This window comes from Anarhichas minor, unplaced genomic scaffold (genome assembly GCF_050575085.1).
Source record: "Anarhichas minor isolate MPS153535 unplaced genomic scaffold, ASM5057508v1 ptg000094l, whole genome shotgun sequence".
NCBI lineage: Eukaryota > Metazoa > Chordata > Actinopteri > Perciformes > Anarhichadidae > Anarhichas > Anarhichas minor.
This window is the reverse complement of record NW_027466540.1, coordinates 320001-343027: the sequence shown is the minus strand read 5'-3', so window position 1 is coordinate 343027 and position 23027 is coordinate 320001. Positions and strand designations below refer to the sequence as shown.

The following is a 23027-nucleotide window of genomic DNA, read 5'->3' as shown; positions in this document are numbered from 1 at the left end:
CTTTTCATTTATGTTGGTGCCAAGAAGGAGACCGCCCCCTCCATCCAGCTCCACTCCCCCTCTGGCAGCACTCCTCACACATTTTGTTCAGCAGAAGACAATGAATAGCTAACAAGTTTCTGCTCCGCTTGAATAGCAAATGTTTGTTTCAGGGAAATGAGGGTTTAGCTTAAAGCAGCCAGTGTGGGTGGAGATTCATTCATCTAGAATGAAGTCGTCCTCCAAGGAGCCTGGCAGGGTGAGGGTTTCATACAGCAGCACAAACACACATGGTGGATGTCAGACCAATATTTACTCTCCTCTAGCTTTATTTCTCTGGTCTCTACTGACTCCAACTCCTTTATAGTGAACTTCTTTGCCGTTCTGGTTCACTCTCACGTCGTAGTTTTTCACAATAAAAGCTGTAAAAAGCCACTGTTCAGTACCAGCACAGCAGCCAGACTCAGACAGACACTAGCTGCTGAACAGAGTGGAGCATTTAGCTCCCTGAGGAGGGGGTGGAGACCAAAACCAGAGCTAAAAGAGAGAGAATATTGGACTTTACATTCATCATGTACAAATATGCAACGTTTAACTGGCGTTGGACTAATGTTCAACATACCAAAGTAAAGGTTGATGATGTGTCAGTGAAAAGGTTTGAAGCAGGAGAATAACTGAGTGAATAAATGATCGAAACAAACATGACTCACGTGTTCGTCCCATGCGCACCGCCGGAGGTCCGTCTCCATCGGGGTAAACTGGAGTGACGGCGATTTTGTACTCGGTATCGGACAGCAGAGGCTGCAGAACCAGGCTGTACTGACCCGTGGGCACCATCCTCTGTGAGCAGAAACAAATTCAAGACAACCATTAGCATTCGGGTGATGCATTTTGGGTAAAAAGCCTGCTAATGGAACTAGTCCCATGAGTACATGCCTCTCGGCATTAGGTTGCCTTTCAGTTAAGAGATTGATGCTGATTCTTAAAGGAGCATCGAGACTAAACATAGAGAGAGCAGCTCGTTAATGAAAGACTCTGATGAGGGATATTGTCAGGAGAACATGTGGATAAATACATGTACATGACTATGTTACAGGCATGTATCTGTATGGACCTATGTATTGGATGTATTTAGATATGTTTATAAGCGGAGGTATTTGAGAATGGTCACATCCACATATGTATAAATCTGAAATAAAAACTCAATATATATATATATATATATATACACATAACATATATTATATTATCTTTGTTTTGGATTTTGTCCTGATGCAGTGTGTGTTTCTGCAGCGTTTCATTCTAACAGAGCTCTTCTTCAGTGAGGATCAACACTTGTGATGTTGTAATTGTTTGGATCACGGTCTTCATTTCTTAAAGTCGTATTCATTATTTTTCACTTTGCTCTCATCTCTTTAATCAATGTTACAGCGCACACACACACACACACACACACACACACACACACACACACACACACACACACACACACACACACACACACACACTGTCGGTCCACCAGTGTCAGGTGAAGTCTGTAACAGCAGGACAGTCTCCACACTCTGCAGGAGGAACACATGCTGATCGCTTTAATAAGGACTTCCACTGAGCTTAAGTTTACTCAAAGAAAATAAAGTGCAAAATGCAATCTTACAATAACAACAGAATAACCAGCCATGTTGCTGAGATTTCATTAAGGTGTAATTCTTCTTTAATTTATTCGTTATTACGCCGCTGTTCGTCTTTTGGGACTGATTCTTGAATTAAATAAAAGTCTCTATTAGCCTTTTTAATGGAGGTGAGGCAGTGCGAGCTGCTGCAGCGAGGCTCTGAGGTTAATGGCGTCCTGGGTCCCTCACCTGTCTGTGAACTGGGCCTTCTGTTGAGACTGATCCCTGAGTGAGTCATCCGTCCAGGTGAAGCTCCGTGAAAAGCTAATCTGCTTCTTCACCCCGCGGCCTTCTCGTCTCTCTTCATCTCTGCTCACAACTCTTTCTTCTTCTCTACTTTAGTTTCTCCCTCGTCATCTCATGTTGTTTTTATCAACGGTAATTACTTATTGATTTATAGGATAATTTCTCTTTAAAGAATCAGACCCACAATGCAGCTCTCTGAAAGCCTTCTCTCTGTTGTCTCTCTCCTCTCTCTCACAGTGGGTGAATGTTAATGTCCCATCGTACAGCATATAGTTAGATATTGTGCAGAGCTGAAACTCCATTAGTCCATTGACATAAATTGAATTGATCAAATTGCTGTTTGCAGCTCATAAACTGAGGATTTGCTTATTTCCTCTGGTTTACATCACTGAAGCTGAATATCTTCCGACTGTTGGTCGAACAAAACAAGCAGTTTGAAGATGTCCGCTTGGCTTCTTGTATATAAAGTCGGCAGATAATTAAAATAATCATCAGTTTCAGCCCATATCGTGGTATTAGGGGTGCGACGGCTCATAAAACGTAGTTAGGATCGTATGACAGTTTTGAGATCACAGAAAAAGAAATGGAGCAAATATATGTTTTAGCGATGCCCCAATCACGTTCATTTTGCTCCTGATAACAATTACCGTCAATGAGCCATGTCGGCTGATACAGATCGTGTTTGTTGTTGTTTTGTCTGCTGGTGTACAAGAGATCCGAAGAATCATTTCAACCGTCTGTAAATCTAAATCTAGTCTTCTGTTGTTGTTGTTTACATACAAACACACAGTTATGATCATTAGGAAATAAAAGATTGTATTATTATTATCGATAAAGTTTTAATGACACCACCTAAAGTACATTTTTCAAGATTACATTGAACTCATCATGATAATGTTATTATTTAATACTCATTTTCTCTGAATGGAGCATGAACGCATCATGATGTAAGTCAATGGAACCTCCGTTAGCCGTTAGCTCCGGTGCTGCTAACGTTACTAGCTCTCCTCCTGACAATTCTTCATCACGGATTTGTTGCTCAATGAAACATTATCGGAGCTCGGTGAACATAAAGCATCAGCGCTGATCTACAGCAACACTTTATGTCACACTGTGATGGTTAAACGCTGGAAATTCAGTTAAAAATAACCACATGACAAAGTCTGTTCTAGATGAACCAGTGAAATAACGAATGAAGGAGTTAATTCACATTCATGCATCACATCGCAGCACATTCCTCACAATCACCGGGAGATATCAGAGGGAGAGATGCCTCAGTCATCATGGTTAACTGTGAGTCGTTTATCAATCAGCGATCTGTGTTTCTCTATAGATGTGTTTCTCTATAGACGTGTTTCTCTATAGACGCGTTTCTCTATAGACTTGTTTCTCTATAGACTTGTTTATCTATAGACTTGTTTCTCTATAGACTTGTTTTTCTATAGACGTGTTTATCTATAGACGTGTTTATCTATAGACGTGGACGTTCAGAGGTTTTTTATTTGGTTTTTGAAACCAGTTTTTTACCTCCAGATAAACATTTCCAAACTATTCCTGTTGGATGAATCTTTTGTGCTCAAGTCTTTTCATTCCTCTGCTCCTCTCTTCCACACTCTTTGTCTGTCTGTCTGTCAGCCCGGTTTGCATTCTGAGCATGTTCAGTCTCGCCCGGCTCCGTCCATAAAACCTCTACTGCCCAAAAAAGCCGCACACGTTCTCTGACGTGTGAGTCAGACAAACACTGCAGACCTCGACAAATCAATTTCCTCCCAGTATGATGAAAAAGGCAGCAAGTCTCTAAAACTGTCACCGAGCCACACGGTCGGCAGAGACCACCTTAAGCTGCAAATGCAAACTCGGTTTCATACAGTATTTATAGGATTCACAAACTCAATCTAGTTTTGACGGAGGCCCAGAATATTAAGCTGGACCCATCTGAGGGTTCTGCTGGAGCTGCAGCGCTTGAAGGTAAACCGCACGGGGAACACAGGCAAGTACACGGGTGATGGGAGAATTATAAGTTGACTACTTAGTTACTAGTAAGAAATATGACAAATATATGAATTAAACTGCACACTACTGAGGCCAAACAAAAGCCAAACCCAAAAAAAAGGGAAACCAAACTTTAACCCTTCCTGGAACTGGAACAAACAGGATGAAACAAATCTCATATGAAACCATTTCAACTGTTATTTAATTGAATGTCACATATCTGTGGGCGACGGTGGCTAAGTGGACAGCAGGGTCGTCCTTCAATCAGAGGATCGGCGGTTTGATCCCCAGCTCCGCTAGTCACATGTCGATGCGTCCTTGAGCAAGACACTTAACCCCAAAATTGCTCACGTAGCTGTGCCTACGGTGTGATAGAATCTGAATTGTAAGTGACTGTAATGTAATATCTAAACAGACCCTGCTAACTCAAGGGACCCCCGGGGGCCTCCCAGTGGGACTCCCTTCAGTGGCTGGACTGTCCTCAGGACCCCTGAGTAATGCTAAACTCATTATCACATCACATGGGACAGCTGTGGAGGGATGTCGAGATACTGATACCACAATTATTATCAAATATCCCTGTTTAACATATTTAGTGATTATTAATTACAATATTACCGATATAGCTAATGAACTAAAGTATTATTTATCATCATGACGGTTCCATCTAGAGTCACATAGAGACCTTAACCCTTTCACAATGTGTTTTCACACCAAATTGTCTTGTTCAGCGTTCGGCTGGATGTAGCTCCGCCTCCACCCTCTCGTGTCACGGCAAAAAACAACAACTTGGCGACGGCCAAAATGCCGAACTGAAGGCTTCACAAACCAATGGGCGACTTTTCCATTTCATATTTACAGTCTCACACAGTACAGAACGTAGGGTTCACCGACAGCACGCGTTCAAAATTGTCCATCCATCTTCTACAACTACTCCCTGGTCATTTTGCAGATATCCATTATGCTTCCACACTACCACTCAAAGCTCTTTTCTTGGCGGATATAAGGCTGGAATGTCAGCTCTTCTCAGCGCTTCAGGTGATCTGCAGGACTCTCTCTCACGCACAAAACAAACCGGCGGAGTCTCATGAGGTTCGTTTTTCACAAGAAACAGCAGCTTTTACAATTCTAGAGACTTGACACCAAAAACGCACCCAAACTGGTCACAACACCCACTGGAAAGGGGTCAAAGGTCATCAAACAGCAGTGTGGTTCGTATGAAGGATGGCAAAAAAAACAACCTTTAAGACAGGCGTTGGATTCGTTTCCATAGTTGTAAAAACAACAGATAATCTGTGACAGAAGGAAAAGCTCAAACTTCTTAATCTTCCCTCGACAGCGTTTTTTACCCGCCAAACAACATGTTGTTGCCGAGCAATAACAGCAGAAACTCTGTTTACACACAGCGGAATTGCACTCGATGCCCCGCAGCTTCGGTTTATTGGACACTGAATGAAGCGGCGCGGGGAAATAACCGCGCTTCACTGAGCGCGGCGTCACAGCTGTGTGAGGACAGATGGCTGCAGAGACGAGTCGCCCCACAGCGACGGCTGGTAGTGACAGAGCCACGTGAAAGGGCACAACCATTAACTTCTCTGGTTATAAGCATGTAGAGGGATGAGCACTGAGGAAATCTGCACTCAGTGACAGAGCTTAGTGCAAGAAGCGGTGTGCTCGAAAGCTGCAGTCGTCTTTTTTTTACCAGTAGGGGGCAGAGGAACTCCAAAACAAGGTGCCAGCCACAGTCGTGACTACTATCACCTTATAAAGTTGATCTGGATAACGTTTTACATACAATTAGCTGATTAACACATCCGTGTTTTGTCCCGTGACGAATCTAAGTCCAACATCCTCTCTCTTTTAGCTCTGCTTTTGGTCTCCTCCACCTCCTATTTGTCTCTTCAGCTGCTAAATGCTCCACTATGTTCACCACTTAGTCTCTAACTGTGACTGCCTGCTGTTTGCTGCTGAGCAGGTCGTGCACAGCGGGTTCATCAGTAAACTGTCTGCTGCTGGAAACACTGAGAACCAGACAGGAAATGTTCCATAACTTGAAAGAGGATAAAAATCTGCAGGAAGCAGCAGAGATTTCAATCATTTTCTGCAGGTTGCTCACGACAAGACACTAATTTAACTTTACGTGCAGTCATTAGAATCACGGATCATATAAAAGATATTGATTAGTAATCCTTCAGAGCACTTCAGATGAAAGATCCTCATGCACCTTTTCTTTCCCTCCTACTGCACAAGGTCTGTATTCTATCATCCGAGATGCATAAATTACATTATTTTCTCTGATCACAAAATGCACACCAACGTAAATGAAAGATGCGTCATCGGGAGACGTCAGTGGGAAGTCTTTCTAATGTGACGACGTGGAGCAGCTGGTCGAGAACTTCAGGGATAAAAGCAGTGAAGAGACGAGAAATCTAAGAACTGAGGGAGAGTGACATTACTCCATAATACTACCACGACTATACTTCGTATTGGAAATGGTCATTTTTCCACATTTCTTTCTGAGAAGAACACTAAATATGTTCTCCCCACTCTGAAAGTAGACATGTGCTCAATTTCAGGTTCATACTGCATCCATGGTGAAAAGAGGGAATATAGTTCTCAAAAAGAGGTATATTTCCACTGACTATTCCTGTCGGGGACACTCATCAGGTTTCTGTAGAGGGGTCAAAGGTCACTGATAAGCCAAGAGAAGCCAGACTTGAGCAGACTGCGTTTGTAGAATCGCTTTAATATGTTAAACACCTTTTCTCCGTCTGCTTTTTTATGATGATGAACTGGTTTTAATCAAGCCTGAAAAGCACTTTGCATGAGATTGCTGCATTAAAATCTGTAATTTAATTAAATTCGATATATAATTTGGTTACAACTCCGGAGCCGGCTTTTTCCCATCCGCAATTTTTGTCCAAGTTATTAACAGTTTGAGACCAAATTCCATCAGTGAGGATGAAGTGAGATAACTGCCATCCAGGAATCAATCGCATGTAAATGAGTCTTTTTTTTACGTATTTGACTTTTTCATGTTTTTGCCTCATACCGGCTGCCGTCCCTCCCTCGGCAGCCACAAACCACGGAGTGGAACTTGCTTTGAACAAACCCTGAGAGGAAGTTCTCTGCCAGCTTATTTATTTATCTCCCCAGCAGCTGATGGACATCTAAATGGGAGCTATTGAGTGCAGCACTTGGTGATTCATGACCTGACCGGATTGCCAAACGGAGCCCACAGCTGTTCACACTTTGATAAGAGATCTCATTTAACAAGCCGCTGGTGCGAGCAGCTGGCGGCTCTCTTTTATTGTCAGGATGAAAAGGCTGACGTGGGACCGGTGGCCGGCGTCGCACCGCAGACACACGGCGGCTACCGGTGTGCTGACGGCACAAACTCACAAACACACACCTGTTAATGCACACGTTCTACAGTACGAGGGATTGATCATTTAGAGATATTAGACACTTGTTAACCGGACAATACGGTACACATCCTACTATGTAACCAGAAACAAGGATGCATCTTTAATATCATACATTCAGAGGACGTGTGGCTGTCCTATAGGTGTACTGATGATGATAAAGACTTTCTGAGCAGTTTCCAACAAGAAGCACTCACAACCCAATCACAGCAAATTGCAATTCTTGCATAAATCTAGGGGGCGGGGCTTAGCAAAGGGTTAGTTGGGCATGGAAAACGGTCATCTTATACTTCCATCATAATTTCCTAACCCATATACACTTAAAACTTCTAAATATTGAATGGAGCCGAAAACAAAACTCAAAACATTTCGCTACATCTCAGATTAATGTTCAGATGATGTGTTCATGAGGTATCTCCTGTTGACCTGCTGTCTCCCCCTAAAGAAGACAACACGTGGTTCTCTTAGTTCAACGGGAGCCGTTTGTTCTTAAAAATATCTCAGAAATATTAAACATCATCACAAGATGAGCTCAAAGTGAAACACAGATGTTCTCCAAGAGGCTTAGTTCTCCTTAAAGACATCAGTGATGTGTCTGACGGCTGCTTTGTCACACATGGAACTAGTTCTGAGGTGTTTCATGTAAAAGACATCTCGATCTCAGAGAGGATTCCTGAATAAAGAAAGCTCATCGAACCAACTATATTCACTTTAACACAGACACACAAACATGCATAACCAGCCACCAAACCTCATTTTATAAAAAGGTTTCATTCTTTTCTTTTTTAAATCTCCACAGAGTCGGAAACTGATATTGAAGAAGATATTTAGTTAGTGATCACATCTCACGTGACGCAGGTTTACAAAACCACAGACGTCTTTACTCTAACGTTGTCCCTTCAGGCCGTCGCATCTTCATCTGTGTTGCATCTTTAACGTTTGCCCACACAGGAGTGAACACACAGGAGTGAACACACAGGAGTGAACACACAGGAGTGAACACACACAACGTACATTCCAAAGGACATTTTCTAGAAACGTCTTTACTTCTCTCTGTGTTTCTGTTGGTTGTGGCTCATTAGAGTGAAGACCTGCCATTCCCTCTCTCTCTCTCTCTCTCTCTCTCTCTCTCTCTCTCTCTCTCTCTCTCTCTCTCTCTCTCTCTCTCTCTCTCTCTCTCTCTCTCTCTCTCTCTCTCTCTCTCTCTCTCTCTCTCTCTCTCTCTCTCTCTCGTGAGAGAAACTCTTTGAAGACGTGCCACCGTTTTCATCGTCATTATCCTCCTCTTCCTCTCGACTCCACTCTGAAGGACTGCCATCAACTTCAACAACAACAGTCTTTGTGTCCCTCCCTCTTTCTCTCCACAGAGGGACTTTTAATCTGATGGCCTGCCATCGTCTTCATCATTAATCTCTCTGTCTGCGTTGGAAGATTGACACATCGAAGGGTTGGCTTTTGTTTAAATCAACATCTTCCTCTTGAGTTCCTTCCACGACTCCCCAAACACCTTTTACATCTCGACAAATCGTTCGCCGTCCAACGTGCACACAGCGACAGTCTTAGACTCCAAACTTTTAATTGGCTACAGTTATTACACAGTTATTACAACCACCGACTTTAACTTAAATCCTTATTCCTACCTCAGGAATTACAACTGATTCCAAAGAAACTCGGCCAAAACAACTCTGTTAACTAAATGTACTTGTACTTGTATACACCACAGGAGCAGGAGCCGGGGATCAAACCTCCAATCCTCTAAATTGAAGAACGACCCGCTCTAACCCTGAGCCACAGTCGCCTCCTGTTACGGAGTGTTTGTCACATACTGAACAGATCGCCGGTGGAGGAGGGAATATGAAGTAGGAGTGGTTTGAGGAGTGACGATCGACGCTCTGATATCCTTTAAATCACACGTCATTTCAAAAAGTGCGAACAATCACGAAAGGTTGTTGAAAATACAGTCATAGATGAGTACAAAAATATGACTCCGATGGGACCAGCAGTATGCGAGCTTAGCCCTGGACAGACGGACAGACGCACTCACGACCGAACACATAATCTCCTCTAAAAAGAAAGTATAGAATGAAGGCAGACGATCCAAACGTGTGAAGCTTTAAAGCAGATTTTAATGAAGGAAAAAGAAAAGGCAGACGTCGTCTGTTTCTCCGTCCTACCTGCTCCTCTGCTCGGTCTCCCTTGGCGCTGACGTAGCTCAGTCGATAGTGTCGGACGTTCCTGGTGTCCGTGGGCTGCCAGGCCACCCGCATACTGAAGGTGGTTTCCTCATCGATCCTCATGTTCCTGAACCCGAAACGAGGAGCTGGAGGATCAGAGGCAGTAAAATGTATATGAGGAGGACTGATCGTATCAAGCCGTCAACATTTTGGCATTTAAATTACTCGGCGTCTGTTCAACGTCAACACTGTTTGCCGTAGTTTGTGTGGAAACGATGCGCCGTCCGCCTGAAGACGCCATCAGAGACACGGCAGCCAACTTGTAATCGCATGTTTGCTGTCAGATATTTGTTTAATCTTCAAATGATTTTTCCTCGGGGCAAGTTGGAACATTATCTTCTACATTATTAGATAAATGTCACCTTTATAATCTCTCCGCTTGTTCCGAAACTTTAACAAACTTATACAGAGAGAAGTCAAAATGCTAGTTTTATTCTTATTACATCTTAAAAGTCGAACATAAGGAAGCTGTTTGTACGATTCTTATGGACAGCAGTGAGTCAGCAGTGAGGCATTTACTTGCTGTGGTGGTGGTCGTTGTAGCGACGGTGGTCGTTTTTTCCACTGAAAATGAAAAAACAAAAAGCATATGATTGAAACAGTTCATAGGAGTTTAACGGTTGGTTTACAGACACAACAACAGAGAACACCTGACGTGTGCACTTCTCTTTAGAAACATTTAGCGTACCGGTGGACTCGACGAGGGCGACCTCGTTGCTCTCCGCCTCGTTGGCGTAGATGGCAGCGAGGAGGACTTCGTACTCTGTGAGGGGGCTCAGTCCCTTTATCACGTAGGTGTTGATGTTTCCGTTCACCAGAACCTGAACCAGGAGCAGAGGGGCGGAGCTTCGTGTCAGAAGAGCAGATGTACTCAAACACTTCTATGTCCACAGTTAGAGACTCAGTGGAAGGTAGAAAGATTAAAGACAAACAAAAAGCCAGCAGATAAAAGAAGAGACCGAAGACACACGGCCTGTTGTTGGGATTATCATCTCTGAGTTAATCCACATTAGTGAGACGAGAGAGAGAGAGAGACGACTTCTATCTTTGTGTGTTCACATCTAACTTAAATCAGATTTTAGATCAAATGTTTGTTTTGCTGTAGTTGTGAGGACATTGACTGCATGGGTTGATATTCAGACACGTGATTAAACGAAAGTAGAAGCAACAACGATGAAAATCAAGAATCCCTCGTGAGAGATGAAAAGAAAAGAGAACGAAGAAGAAAATCAAACGATATGGAGCGTGTTGAGTCTGAGGGGACGGTTCTCTTCTGAAGGAGTTCAAGTCTCTGAGTGAGGGCAAATAATTCAGACGCTGTAGAGAAAAGCTCTCAATTTACCAGAACAACTGCACTTCAAACATCTTCTTAGGTCAAAGAAAGAGACAATAGAAGCAGCCGGGAGGAGTTTATTTATCTGAGTGTAGCCGTGAGGCCGTGCTACCTGGACAGGAAGTGAATGAATGGAGAGACGGTCCTGACAACACTTAAATACATGACTTTATTCTTTACAGTTTGTTGTTTTGAGGTTTTTATATCTTTCTGTTGCTTCCCAGTCGGATTCACAATCTGAAGATTCAAGTTTTTTTAATCAAAATGTTGTAAAAACATTCCACATGTGAGCTGACGAAGGGTCCTGCATGAAGACGTCGGGGCATTACCTAAAGAGACAGACGGACGCCACGTTGATTTGTAACAACACAAACTAACTAAGTGATTGAGGCAGCTGTAAAAACCAGCAACTCACGTGTTCTGAGAACTAAACTCACAGTTTCTGTCAACGGACTCTGGTGGCTTTGAAGAGATCATAGATTCATAGGCTTCATTCCACATCAAGCGCAGTTCATGGTCGCTGTAGTGAAGGCGTGCGAGCCAAAGGATGAGGTAATCACGGCCTTTGCGGATATTCAACCTTCGTCTCTTTTACAATACGTGTAATACTTGACTTCTTTCTCTCCAGGGTTTGTACAACGGCAGTAAAGTAGTCCATGAATATGAGATGTGAGTTTACAGATAATCCCTCCTCGGCATAACGGAGGTTTATGTCGTTCTTTTCCGGCTACACTTGTTGTCTTTTTCACCGTACATTTTGTACAAAGCTTGCACGCCGTCTGCGGAGGCTCGCGCTGCGTTGCCACAGGCGACAATAAAAAGAGGTGAAAATATTCTAAACACAACAACTCTGTTACTGAAACTGAGTTTCTGTTGTAGAGGTCTGCTGCTGCCCTCGTCCACAGCAGTGCAGAGCGCTGCTTCTGTGCATCAGCAGCGCTGTAAACTGCGTCAGCGCTAACTGAGCTCTTCCTTTTGAAAAACCTGCACAACAACGCAGACGGAGTCGACCCTTAATGTTGTTCAGTCAGGGAATAACCCGCCGCTGGAAAACACACTCCGCCGTGTGTCGTTCATTTCAACAACTTCAGAAGCAGATCTTTAAAACAAATATTATCTCCAGAAACTTCAAAGATTCCTGCAGGGAAACCGGTCGAGGGACTTTCCTGAGCTTTCCCAACTTTGTGAAGAAATCTAGACGTGAAACAGTAACACAAACACACACACACACACACACACACACACACACACACCTCGTCACTGTCTCCTCCATCTGTGGACGTCCAGGAGAGCCGGTACAGCACCACATCGGAGGCCGGGTGTTGCCATGAGACCCTGAAGCTGTCCGTGGAGATGTCGCTGCTCCTCAGATCCAGCAGGTCTGGGACGGTCTCTACACACACAAACACACACTCACAGTCATGTTAACGATACGCTGGACAGCTGAAGTTGTCACCTGTGATTCATGATTGCTACTCAAGGAAATCCGATGAATTTTGAACTATTTTTTGGGCCTAAAATGTTACATCGGTACACTTGAGTTATTGCTATTGGTTCCTACTTGTGGTGAAGCTGTCAGTCGCGGCCTCGGCTTGTCCCTCATCGTAGACGGCAAAGACACCGACTGTGTACTCCGTCAGGGAGGTCAGGTTCCTGAGCAGCCAGGTCGTCACGCGGCCGACATCCACCTGCACACACAGGACCAATAAGAGTTCTCCTCCGTGGTTTTGATTGTGTGTTCCGTGAGATATAATGTCAGCGATGAGACCCTCTCACCTCGTTGGTCTGGACTCCGTTGGTCTTGACGTACATGATGCGGTAGCCTTTGGCCTTCCTGGAGGCCGAGTCCCACGTGAGCCGGGAGGAGCTGTGGTCCACGTCTGAGAAGCGCAGGTTCCTCGCCGGAGTCAGCGGCACTGAGGTGGGAGGAGAGTAAATATTAAACTTCCATCTCCAATCTGTGCTCACCGTCAGTGACATAAAGTAGCCCCGCCCCTAAAGCATCCCCTGCTTTATGGTCTGTTTGACTCTAAATGGACCATAATGTACTAAATGAACATCATGCTGTATTGAAGAAGACTTGAAACTAGAGATTGAGACCATAAACTCATGTTTACAATGTTTACTGAGGTAATAAATCAAGAGAGAAGTAGAGTCATTTTCTCATAGACTTCTATACAACCAGAGGAGTCGCCCCCTGGTGGACAGCAGAGAGAATGCAGCTTTAACACATGAAGCTTTGGAGGTTTCTGCCTGTTCATACCACAGGAACACTGAGACAAAGCTTTCTCTAACATTAAGATTACTACTCACTGAAGTTTGTGAACAAATAAAACAAACTTTTGTTGAGTTTTGATTAAAATCAAGCACAACAAACTTTATGACCTCAGACATCATCATTAAATTGAACTAGTACCTCAATCTCTGATATATTAAATATATTTATATATATATATTAATATCGTACATCATATTAGAGTCTGCCACAGAGCTGCTGTTATAAAGGGTTAGTTGAGTTTGGATTTATTAAGTGGTTTCACACAGACACACACTCACACAGACACACACACACACTCACACAGACACACACACACACTCACACAGACACACACACGCTCACGGGGGTTCGGCCAGGGTTATTGGACTCCTCTATTTTAATCATAAAGTGAGCAGACCCTCACTACATCACCCCCCCTCCCTCAGGCTCTGGCTCTACTTCCTCTCTCCCACGGAGATACTGCAAAGGTCTGAAACAACCTTTTTAATTCAGTCAGGGAATCAGATTTTACTCTGGGAAACTTTAGAATTACCGGCCTGTTTTCTTTCTTTCCTTTCTTTTAAAATCCTGACCGTACCCGGCATTGCCTCACCTCAATTATACGGAGGGTTAGAATAAAGACAAAGCTGCAGAGGGAAAGGGAGGAAGGGAGGAAGAGACTGCCACTGCTGTAACTGTAGGTCATGCCAGGGTCGGCATGGGAATGAGGAGGAAGGGAAATTAAAAAGTTTAGAGATAGGCAAGTCTCCAAAGTTTCCAAATGTATGTGTCCATATAGAAATACCCACTATATTAAACGGCCCATTCCTGTGGAACCAGGTGACTCTGCTGATCAGTTCTGAACGTTTAGCAAACTATTCCGATGTGCAATCACAAGATTTGCTTTATTGTATTTTTCACTTTTAATACTATTCTCTTGTGCCAGAGCCAGAAAAATGGCGTCTATGAGGTTGAAAAATCCACACATTTCTTCGGTTGACATGACGTTCACACATGTACTATAACCCTGAACCTACGTTACCCGGAAGAGCCGCGCGTGAGAACGCAAATGTCCAAATCGGTTTGACCGGACAACTAACGTGACCCTCGAGTTTAAGGACGTCCAGTTGTCCCGGAGCTGGACCGAACAGGATGAAAATGTATTTAGTGACGAGAGTCTCACGTACAGACGCAGCATCGGGGAAATGTTAACGTTAGCAGTTAGCTAACGTTACTTGTTAATGTTTGATGCTGACGTTACAGTTAAGCTGAGCTAACCAGTCAGCAGCCGCCTTCTAATAACATCCAATAACATTATGAGATGTCGAAGCTCTGCAGCAGCTTTAAATCATTTTACTAATTTGAACCACTTATTTACTTATTAACTCTTCTATATCTCCTCGGAGTGACAAGGCTATAATAAGATCCTCTTTCCATGAAGAAGGCAGTGGTAAAGAAGTTAACCCCGCCTCTTGCTGGATTTGATTGGCTGCCCTGGGTCTAGTGTGACATTGACGAGCGGTGCGACCAATCGGTAACCTCCGGTTCTGCCCAGTGAAGCCAAGGCAAACGTTTCTTAAAACCTGCATTCTCTCTACTGACCACCAGGGGGCGACTCCTCTGGTTGTATAGAAGTCTATGAGAAAATGACTCTACTTCTCTCTTGATTTATTACCTCAGTAAACATTGTAAACATGAGTTTATGATCTCAATCTCTAGTTTCAAGTCTTCTTCAACACAGCATGATGTTCATTTAGTACATTATGGTCCATTTAGAGTCAAACAGACCATAAAGCAGGGGATGCTTTAGGGCGGGGCTACACGGTGATTGACAGGTCGCTAACACAGCGCTGTCCGGTCTGGGAGTTGTCCGTGTTTTCGTCTTACAACTTTAACCCTCTCACTGTGTGTTTTCACTTCATGAAAGTAAATGGTAACATTTTGGTTGCACTTAGCTCCACCTTCTCGTGTCACTTCTGGTTGCAGGAAACCAAGATGGCGACGGCCAAAATACCAAAGTCAAGGCTTCAAAACAGCAGTTCACAAACCAGTGGGTGACGTCACAGTGACTACGTCCACTTCTTATATACAGTCTGTGGTTGTTTGTTTCACGTGTGAAAGGGAAACGCTGGACAATGTCTGGAGTTCATACGAGGATACGTTAGAGAAGAAACACCTCCAAACAAAGAACCGAGACTGAATAACGGCCTGAAAGTGATCTGATCATGGAACCAATGAGAAAAACAAAGAATTAACACAATCTTTATATTTTTGCATATTGTCTGATCTTGTGATCTTTTAACTGTAAAACTAAAGAAAGAGCCTTTAACTTAAATCTCCATCGTGCTGCTTTTCTTTATATATTTTCCTTCCTCTCTGCAGCTGCTGAGCCTCTTTTCACCGCGGCCATCATTAAAGCTCATTTTTGTCCCAACAATGACAGAAACAACGGATAAATAAACCGGATGAAATGAAGGACGAGGACAGTCGGCGTCTGAATGAATCACTAAGTGATGAAAGCACATTAAACTCGTCTCCCCGCACGTCCAGATTCATCAGAAAAACAAGAAAAAGGAAACAAGATATAAATACAGTGTGACCACCGGCTGATGATCAGTGCAGCTCAGAAAACCATGAATATAAACTAAAACATCAGAACATCTTCACTGCAGAAACAGACGTGACTGTGAGGAGCAGCTCATGTGGATCCTGTCTTGACTTCATGAATGAATGAATGAGTGAATGCATGCTAAACATAGTGGAGCACTGAATGTATGCAAAAACCAAAAGCTCTGCTTGCATAGATGGAGGGAATTAAAAGTAATTTGAGAGAGAGACCCCCCCCCTCCATGAACAACCACCGTCTCCCTCTAACAGCCGCCGGCGTCCTGCTCCGACCCGCAGTCAAAGCCCGACACGCATCATAAAGACACAAACGAGCCCCGGCTTAAAGCCGCAGACCGCAGGCCTTAAAGGGGACTTCATAGAACCATGATTAGTGGGCAGGGGGGGGAAACGGGACCACTTCAAACTCTTAAAAAAGTGAAAGTGAAGGTGCAAAAAATAGCACGTCGAGGGGAAGCTGGAGGCCGGTTGCCAGTTTTGTGTCGGGGCAGAAATAAAACGAACGTGCCGGGACGTGACTGGAACACGCTCGAACAAAAAACTGAAACGTAATCGCAGAGGCTGATTTTTGACAACCTCAAGCAGAGTGAGAGGAATTTAGCTGCCGTGTTGCTGCTTCCTCTCCCACGTCTGTTCGTTGAGTTCAATGACACTTCAGACGTTTAGAAGAAGGACTGAACTTCTAACAGGAACCTTTAGGAGACGTGTGGTTCCCCGTCACACACACGTGAGTCGATCCGAGTCGTGTGGTAAATGAAACGTGTGCAGAGTGTTGAGTCAGAGGCTCCAACAGTCCGTCAGGAATTGAATGAAATTGTATTTCTTCAACAGTTAGTGAAGCTCATTGACGGCGTCACGCTGGTTTTCATATTTACTGTATGAGTGAGACTGTGTGCAAGTTTGTATTTCTATCTTTGTGAGGACCAATTTGACTTTTAGACATTTTCATTTCCAGTCCCGACTCCTTCAGAGGACCATTAAGACCTGCATGTGAGGTTAAGGGCAGAATTAGGTTTAGCTTAAGTGTGTGTGTGGGATGTATTATATTATACCAAGTACAGAAGTACAGGTGTATATGTACGTCTGTCTGTAATGAGGACTGGTTTCATACATTAAGAGTGTGGACATTCAACAGCTTTCATCAAATGAAATTCAAGGATTTTTGAGTATTTTTTCAAGCATCATTTTTGCCTTTAACGGTATAAACTTTGTGAGGAAACAATAAAAGGGACGATAAATCCAAACTTCTCAAATGAAACATGGTTATTTATTTAGAACATGTTGTTTATTTAGACTATTAAAAGCAAACAGGCGGTTCAATAACAACATAATAGATCATTATTTCCACTTTCATAGATCAGTGCCTGCATCCTGCAGAGGAGGTTTGTTGCTATTCAGGTTCATGTCTTGGCATGGAGCTGATTCATTAGGAACTCTAAGGAGTAACTAGTATCATGTTCAATTTCTCAAGTTTATCACAATCAAAATTTTGTGAAAATTGGTTAACATGGCAGAGCGACCAGTCGGGTGTCTTCTGCTCCGGCTGCCTGTTAATCAACACGCGGCGAAGAAAACAAAAAATGTAATTCTATCATTTATGCATCTTGTGTCATGTTTTAACTTGAGTGGATCGTAACACATCGCGTATGGATTTAATCTGCAGATAATACAGTTCAAGAGGAGAACAATCGTTTTATACTGATGTCAGTTTTTGCACAAAGCGTTGACACGTCCGCATTTAAAATAAATAATATAAAGCTGTACGATTTCTGATGAACCAGACATTGGCTACAGTTTAAAACAGCGTTATGTGGTTACTTTGAATTTCAAGTACGATTTCAAGCACTTTGTTAAAGCTACTAAGAGGAACTTTCATGTTGCGTTGATTCTGGCGCCCCCTGTGGACTAAAGCGGTAGTGTTTCTGAGCACCACGGTCCGTCTAGAAAACCTCTCATTGTACAGCAGCAGGTCTGACGGTTCCTTCTGCTGCATTATTAAACCGATGGAATGTATTCTAGGAAACAATTGAGGGAAATTTAATGGAATTATTAATCTTAGCAAATAAATGATTGATTTTCTGTCGCTGGTTTATCAGTGGATTGACTGTGTGTGTGTGTGTGTGTGAGAGACTCACATGTGGTCTGCTGGCTGGTCATGGGGTCGCTGGCCTCCTCTCCGTACAAGGCGTAAACCGTCACCGTGTACTCTGTGGCCGGAGTCAATACTTCTAGCTCCACCTCGTTCACCGAGTCCTCCACCTTCACCTGCACACACACACACACACACACACACACACACACACACACACACACACACACACACACACACACACACACACACACACACACACACACACACACACACACACACACACACACAGCATGAGGGTAAGCGCCTTGAGCAGAGACAGGATGTCGTGTTTCCAGCTGAAGTCTTTATCTCTTCTCTCATCCATCTGTCATATCGTCATATACTTCTCTGCATATCTACCCTCCTGTCATCCCTCCATCAATCCACAGTCCTGTCCAGACAAGCGTGGAATCAAGCTGTGATTACTTAACATCGGGTTTTTAGGTGGCTGTGGATTTTTTCCTCTAACCTTCAGCAGGTGGGACCCTTTACATCTATGTGACATATAGCTAGAGGTAGAAACAGAATGCAGTAGATGGTGAAACTCCCTTCATCATTGTTGTTACTGTAAAACAGTTTGTAAAGGTCTCGTTGTTAAAGTGAGCCTCTTTCTTGTCTAGTTTAGCTTCTCTACTTAAGGGACAAAGAACTCTCTTTGTGTTTCTCAGTTCATTTGTGTGATTCAGATGTGAAACTCATTTCTAACCAGGCGGCAACCTCCGGTTCTAACAAGAGAAGCCAAAGCTTCATGTGTTAAAGCTGCATTCTCTCTAGTGTCCACCAGGGGGCGACTCCTCTGGTTGTATAGAAGTCTATGAGAAAATGACTCTACTTCTCTCTTGATTTATTACCTCAGTAAACATTGTAAACATGAGTTCATGGTCTCAATCTCTAGTTTCAAGTCTTCTTCAATACAGCATGATGTTCATTTAGTACATTATGGTCCATTTAGAGTCAAACAGACCATAAAGCAGGGGATGCTTTAGGGCGGGGCTACACGGTGATTGACAGGTCTCTACCAGAGACGTATACGGCGTCTCTACGTCACTCCTCCTCAGTCCAGATATGGTCACTTCTGTTCACTGGCTACAAAAAACAGCCGTAATCCAAGATGGTGATGGTGAAATCGCCGAACTCGAGGCTTCAACACATCAGTCCACAAGCCGATGGGTGACGACACCACGACTACGTCCACTTCTTATCTACAGTCTGTGGTTCTAACTGATCACGGTCTGGTTCCAGATCAGAGGTTGCTTGTGGGTTTTCAGCAGGACGATTAACTCCACTATGAAACAGCTACTGACACACTACGGCCACAAACCCAGAACTTTACCATCTTTCACTTTCTGCACACACACACACACACACACACACACACACACACACACACACACACACACACACACACACACACACACACACACACACACACACACACACACACACACACACACACACACAGAGAAATCTGGCAGCACGGAGGCACTGACAAATGCTTGTCCATCTGCTCCCCTTGTCTGCTCAATCCATGAATAAACCGTTATCCTTTTGGAAGCCCGAGAGAAATATGATGTACTGCCAAAGCTTAAGAGTCACACTTCACAACTGATGCAGACTTTCAGGGAGAGATCTGCGTACTGACTGAAAATATGCCGCCTAAATAAAGAAATTCATGTTCCATGATGCGTCGCCCATCAGCAGGTTCTCTTCTCACTGCAGTTTATTTACATCTAATTCGGTTCCACTTCCTTGTACTGTGGATGCTTGTAAATCAAACAGATTGTCTTTCACACGTAAATAAAGCAGCGTGATGCTGTCGGTCCTTCTGTCATCTTCAGATACGAACACACGATTAAAGTTAGATTGATGTAAAAACCTGTCAAATCAACCTAAAAGCTTTCTTTTAGGTAGAGACCTGTCAATCACTGTGTAGCCCCGCCCTAAAGCATCCCCTGCTTTATGGCCTGTGTGACTCTAAATGTTTCTCCTCTGATAAGAAGGTCACCCTCACACACACTGAATCCTCCTCACTTTTTGCTTCTTTTGTTGGCAGGAAAATAGTCCATTTTTTAGGGACACAAGTCTTCAAAACAAGTCAGAATCCTCCCGTTGCTGTTCACATCTTTCGGTTTGTATTGAAGCCCACTTCCTCTGGCTTCTGGCCCAGACGACGTGCCCACATGGCCACACGAGCTGGAAGCCACTTCGAGGCCGGAGCTTTCGGCCGTGCCCGGACTCCGACAGCGGCGCCTCAGAGCCGAGCTCCTCCTCGCCGCTGGAAAGCATCCATCCTGATTTGAATTGTTTTTATTGTTTCGTGCCCGGAGGGGGAAGTGTCGACGGTCGTAATGAGCTCTGATGGGAAAGGGAAACAGACGGCTGGCTGTGCCCTTCACACCTTCCCCTCCTCTTCCTCGTCTTCTTCGCTGCAGATTTATCTGTGCAGGATCTGCATGTTTCCATCTTTGGTTTCAGTGTTTTCTCTGCTTTGATCTCAGTCACTAGCTGAAAGCTTTCCTTCATGTTTCGCCCTCTGATTGGTCACTTAACAGTTTTAAAAACTATTTGTATTTTTTTAAAGACAGCTCAGGGTTTGTCATGTTGTTTACTTCGCTGCCTTGAGAATATGTAGCTGTGGCAACAATTTCCCTCTTTTAATATTCGATTTTTATGCTTTTCAGAATTCATTGGGAACACCAGACGAATTTCTCACCAATTTGACCAATTCTGTCCTCTTTCCTTCCATCCTCTCAGCCGCCTCACCTTCCTCACCGATCATTATAAAGAGTAAAGGACGATGTGCTCGACATACTGAACGCAAAGAACAACAGAAACACCACATCAAAGCACACTTGTGCTTTGAAGCCACTAAGTTACAATCAGCACGGCGTCTATGCAGCTCCGCTCTGACAGCCGCTGACTCTAACGAGATCATTTCAGAGCAACTTCAGGTGGTTGACTGACTTCCTGTAGCGCTCGTCCATCGGGCCAAAGACAAAGACTGTGATGTTCTTTAAAACCTCGTTAAATAACCGATGACTTGAATTACGAACCAGCGCGTTACGTTACTCGTTAAAACAGATCACGGGCCAGGATTCACCATCTTCTTTCTGAACAGCACTGAAAGAATTTAACGACGTTGTTCAACGAGTGGAAATGCTCCGACATGCTGTTGTAAAGGTGTTCCCACTATTCACACACACACACACACACACACACACACACACACACACACACACACACACACACTCCTCACCTCCTTCTCGTCCTCGGGTTCTCCCCCCGTCAGCGGAGCGTACAGGATCATGTACCCAGAAGCCCCGGCGGCCATCTTCCAGCGGACCCTCATGGTGCTGTGAGAGATGTCGAACAGCTCGAGGTCGTTCACCATCGGCAGAGCCACTGCAGGAACACAAGCACACAGCACAGACTGTAACACTTCTTTCAAACACAAAATATACACCACGATATTAAATAAAACGGATTAAATCCCAAAAGATTATATTAATATATATTAATTTTTGTTATTTTAAGATATTAATTTTGAAAGCCGACAGCTTCTCTGAGACTTTATTTTAGACTTTCAGCTTCAATAAGTTTGACGGTTTGACCAATAACTTTTATTAGATCCAGTATATTCAGTCAGCGTTTCATGGCAGGAGAGAGAAAAACAGCAAAATCTGCAATTAAATGTTATTTTCTTCTACATTTTAATTGCTATTCTAACTGTTTATGTCTGCTTTCAATGAATGCACTTTGCTTTAAACTTAGTGTGCGATTACAATCTCCATTTAGAATATTAAATAATTATCTAAAACCGTCCTTATTTAGTCAACTCCTCTCCCACACATTTCTTCTGCTGTTTCACTTCCTGTGTTTTCTATGAAGCACCACGACCCCAAAGACCAGCATCAGTGTTTGGTGTCACGTTTCACGCGTTGCCGTAGGAACAGTCCAGCCGAACCCCATTAACTTTGTCTCAAGGTCGACCTGCAGCTCAGCATTCATCCTCCTCCAGCGGGGAGGAAGTCCCCGTCATTCATCAGCGAGCGGCGGGAGGAATCCTGGTTCAGTGTTTCAGACCCCGTGACGGGCTCCGGAATTAGAGCTCACGGCGGGCGTCCTGTCTGAAGGGTGGAGGATGCATAATGCATCACCTGTGCAGCGTTCATGGCCCAAATTCAGAGACTCCTGGTCGATCGGTGTTTCTATCAAAGATGCTGAAGATGAGCCGAGAGTCTAGATCATATAACGTTTCATTTCAGTCCTTTAGAGCAACAGGAAGCGGTTCAATGGAGGATCTAATCCCACTTAAGATGGGAGATCATTCTGGATGTTAAGCCCGAGAAAACAATTATTCACCAAGAACTGGATTTTAATAAAACATTTAATTATAATACTCTCATGCATGTTTAACACACAAAAGCTTTTTTTGGTGTGTGTGTGTGTGTGTGTGTGTTTACTCTCATAACATAAAATGAGAAAGATGCATATTTGTCTCCATGGCGCCTTCCTCTGAAGCTGATCAGGACTAATACATAACAGAGTGAGTGCCCATTCTGAGGCGAGGAGCTAAAGTTAGCTTGTTAGTAGCAAAATGCTAAACGCTTAGTTTTGTTACCGGCACACAGTCTCTTATAAAAAATAAGCTTTCAAAGTAACAAAAGCACTCGGTGAAGCTGTACGTGCGTGAGTCAGGTAAGAAAAGTTAAAATACGTCAACGTGGACTTGGTGTCACGCGTGACACGGACAGCGGTCTCCTGGGTGAAAGTCCTGTGTATGTCAGACGCTGAAAGGTTCCACGGTGTGTCGGTATCAGACTCCGAGGGGAATCTACCAAGCGCCAGTATTTGACGAGTTGGGAGAGAGAACGGGTTGCACGATACGTTTTTATTAAATACTAAGAAAAGGAAAATTAAAAAAGGGATTTTCAAAATACTTCTAAGACCCAACGGGTACTTTGCTTCTGGAGGGTTGTCAGTCAAGAATAACTGCATTTCCCAGCATGCTTAGGAACTCTGTGTATCCCTCTTTAAAGGACCTGCATGTCCCCCATTGTCCTCACTGCATTCTGAACTCTAAACTCACGTGTGGTGGCGCTTCCTCTCAGGGCCGAGCTGGCCGAGGTGCGGTA

The 23027-nt window shown here is 43.8% G+C and overlaps 1 protein-coding gene across 1 annotated transcript in view; it reads right to left on the bottom strand.

The window, feature by feature from the left end:
- col14a1b (collagen, type XIV, alpha 1b) overlaps positions 1 to 23027 on the bottom strand; it is a 136866-nt gene that overhangs the window by 62928 nt on the left and 50911 nt on the right. Inside the window, exons 10-19 of the mRNA XM_076082365.1 lie at positions 22982 to 23027; positions 21149 to 21294; positions 17897 to 18026; positions 12656 to 12795; positions 12441 to 12567; positions 12133 to 12272; positions 10235 to 10367; positions 10066 to 10110; positions 9487 to 9632; positions 690 to 819 (exon numbers count right to left, since the gene is read on the bottom strand). The exon at positions 22982 to 23027 is cut by the window's right edge and continues 81 nt beyond it. Coding sequence (XP_075938480.1) covers positions 690 to 819; positions 9487 to 9632; positions 10066 to 10110; positions 10235 to 10367; positions 12133 to 12272; positions 12441 to 12567; positions 12656 to 12795; positions 17897 to 18026; positions 21149 to 21294; positions 22982 to 23027 — 1183 coding nt within the window. The remainder of the gene's footprint in view (positions 1 to 689; positions 820 to 9486; positions 9633 to 10065; positions 10111 to 10234; positions 10368 to 12132; positions 12273 to 12440; positions 12568 to 12655; positions 12796 to 17896; positions 18027 to 21148; positions 21295 to 22981) is intronic.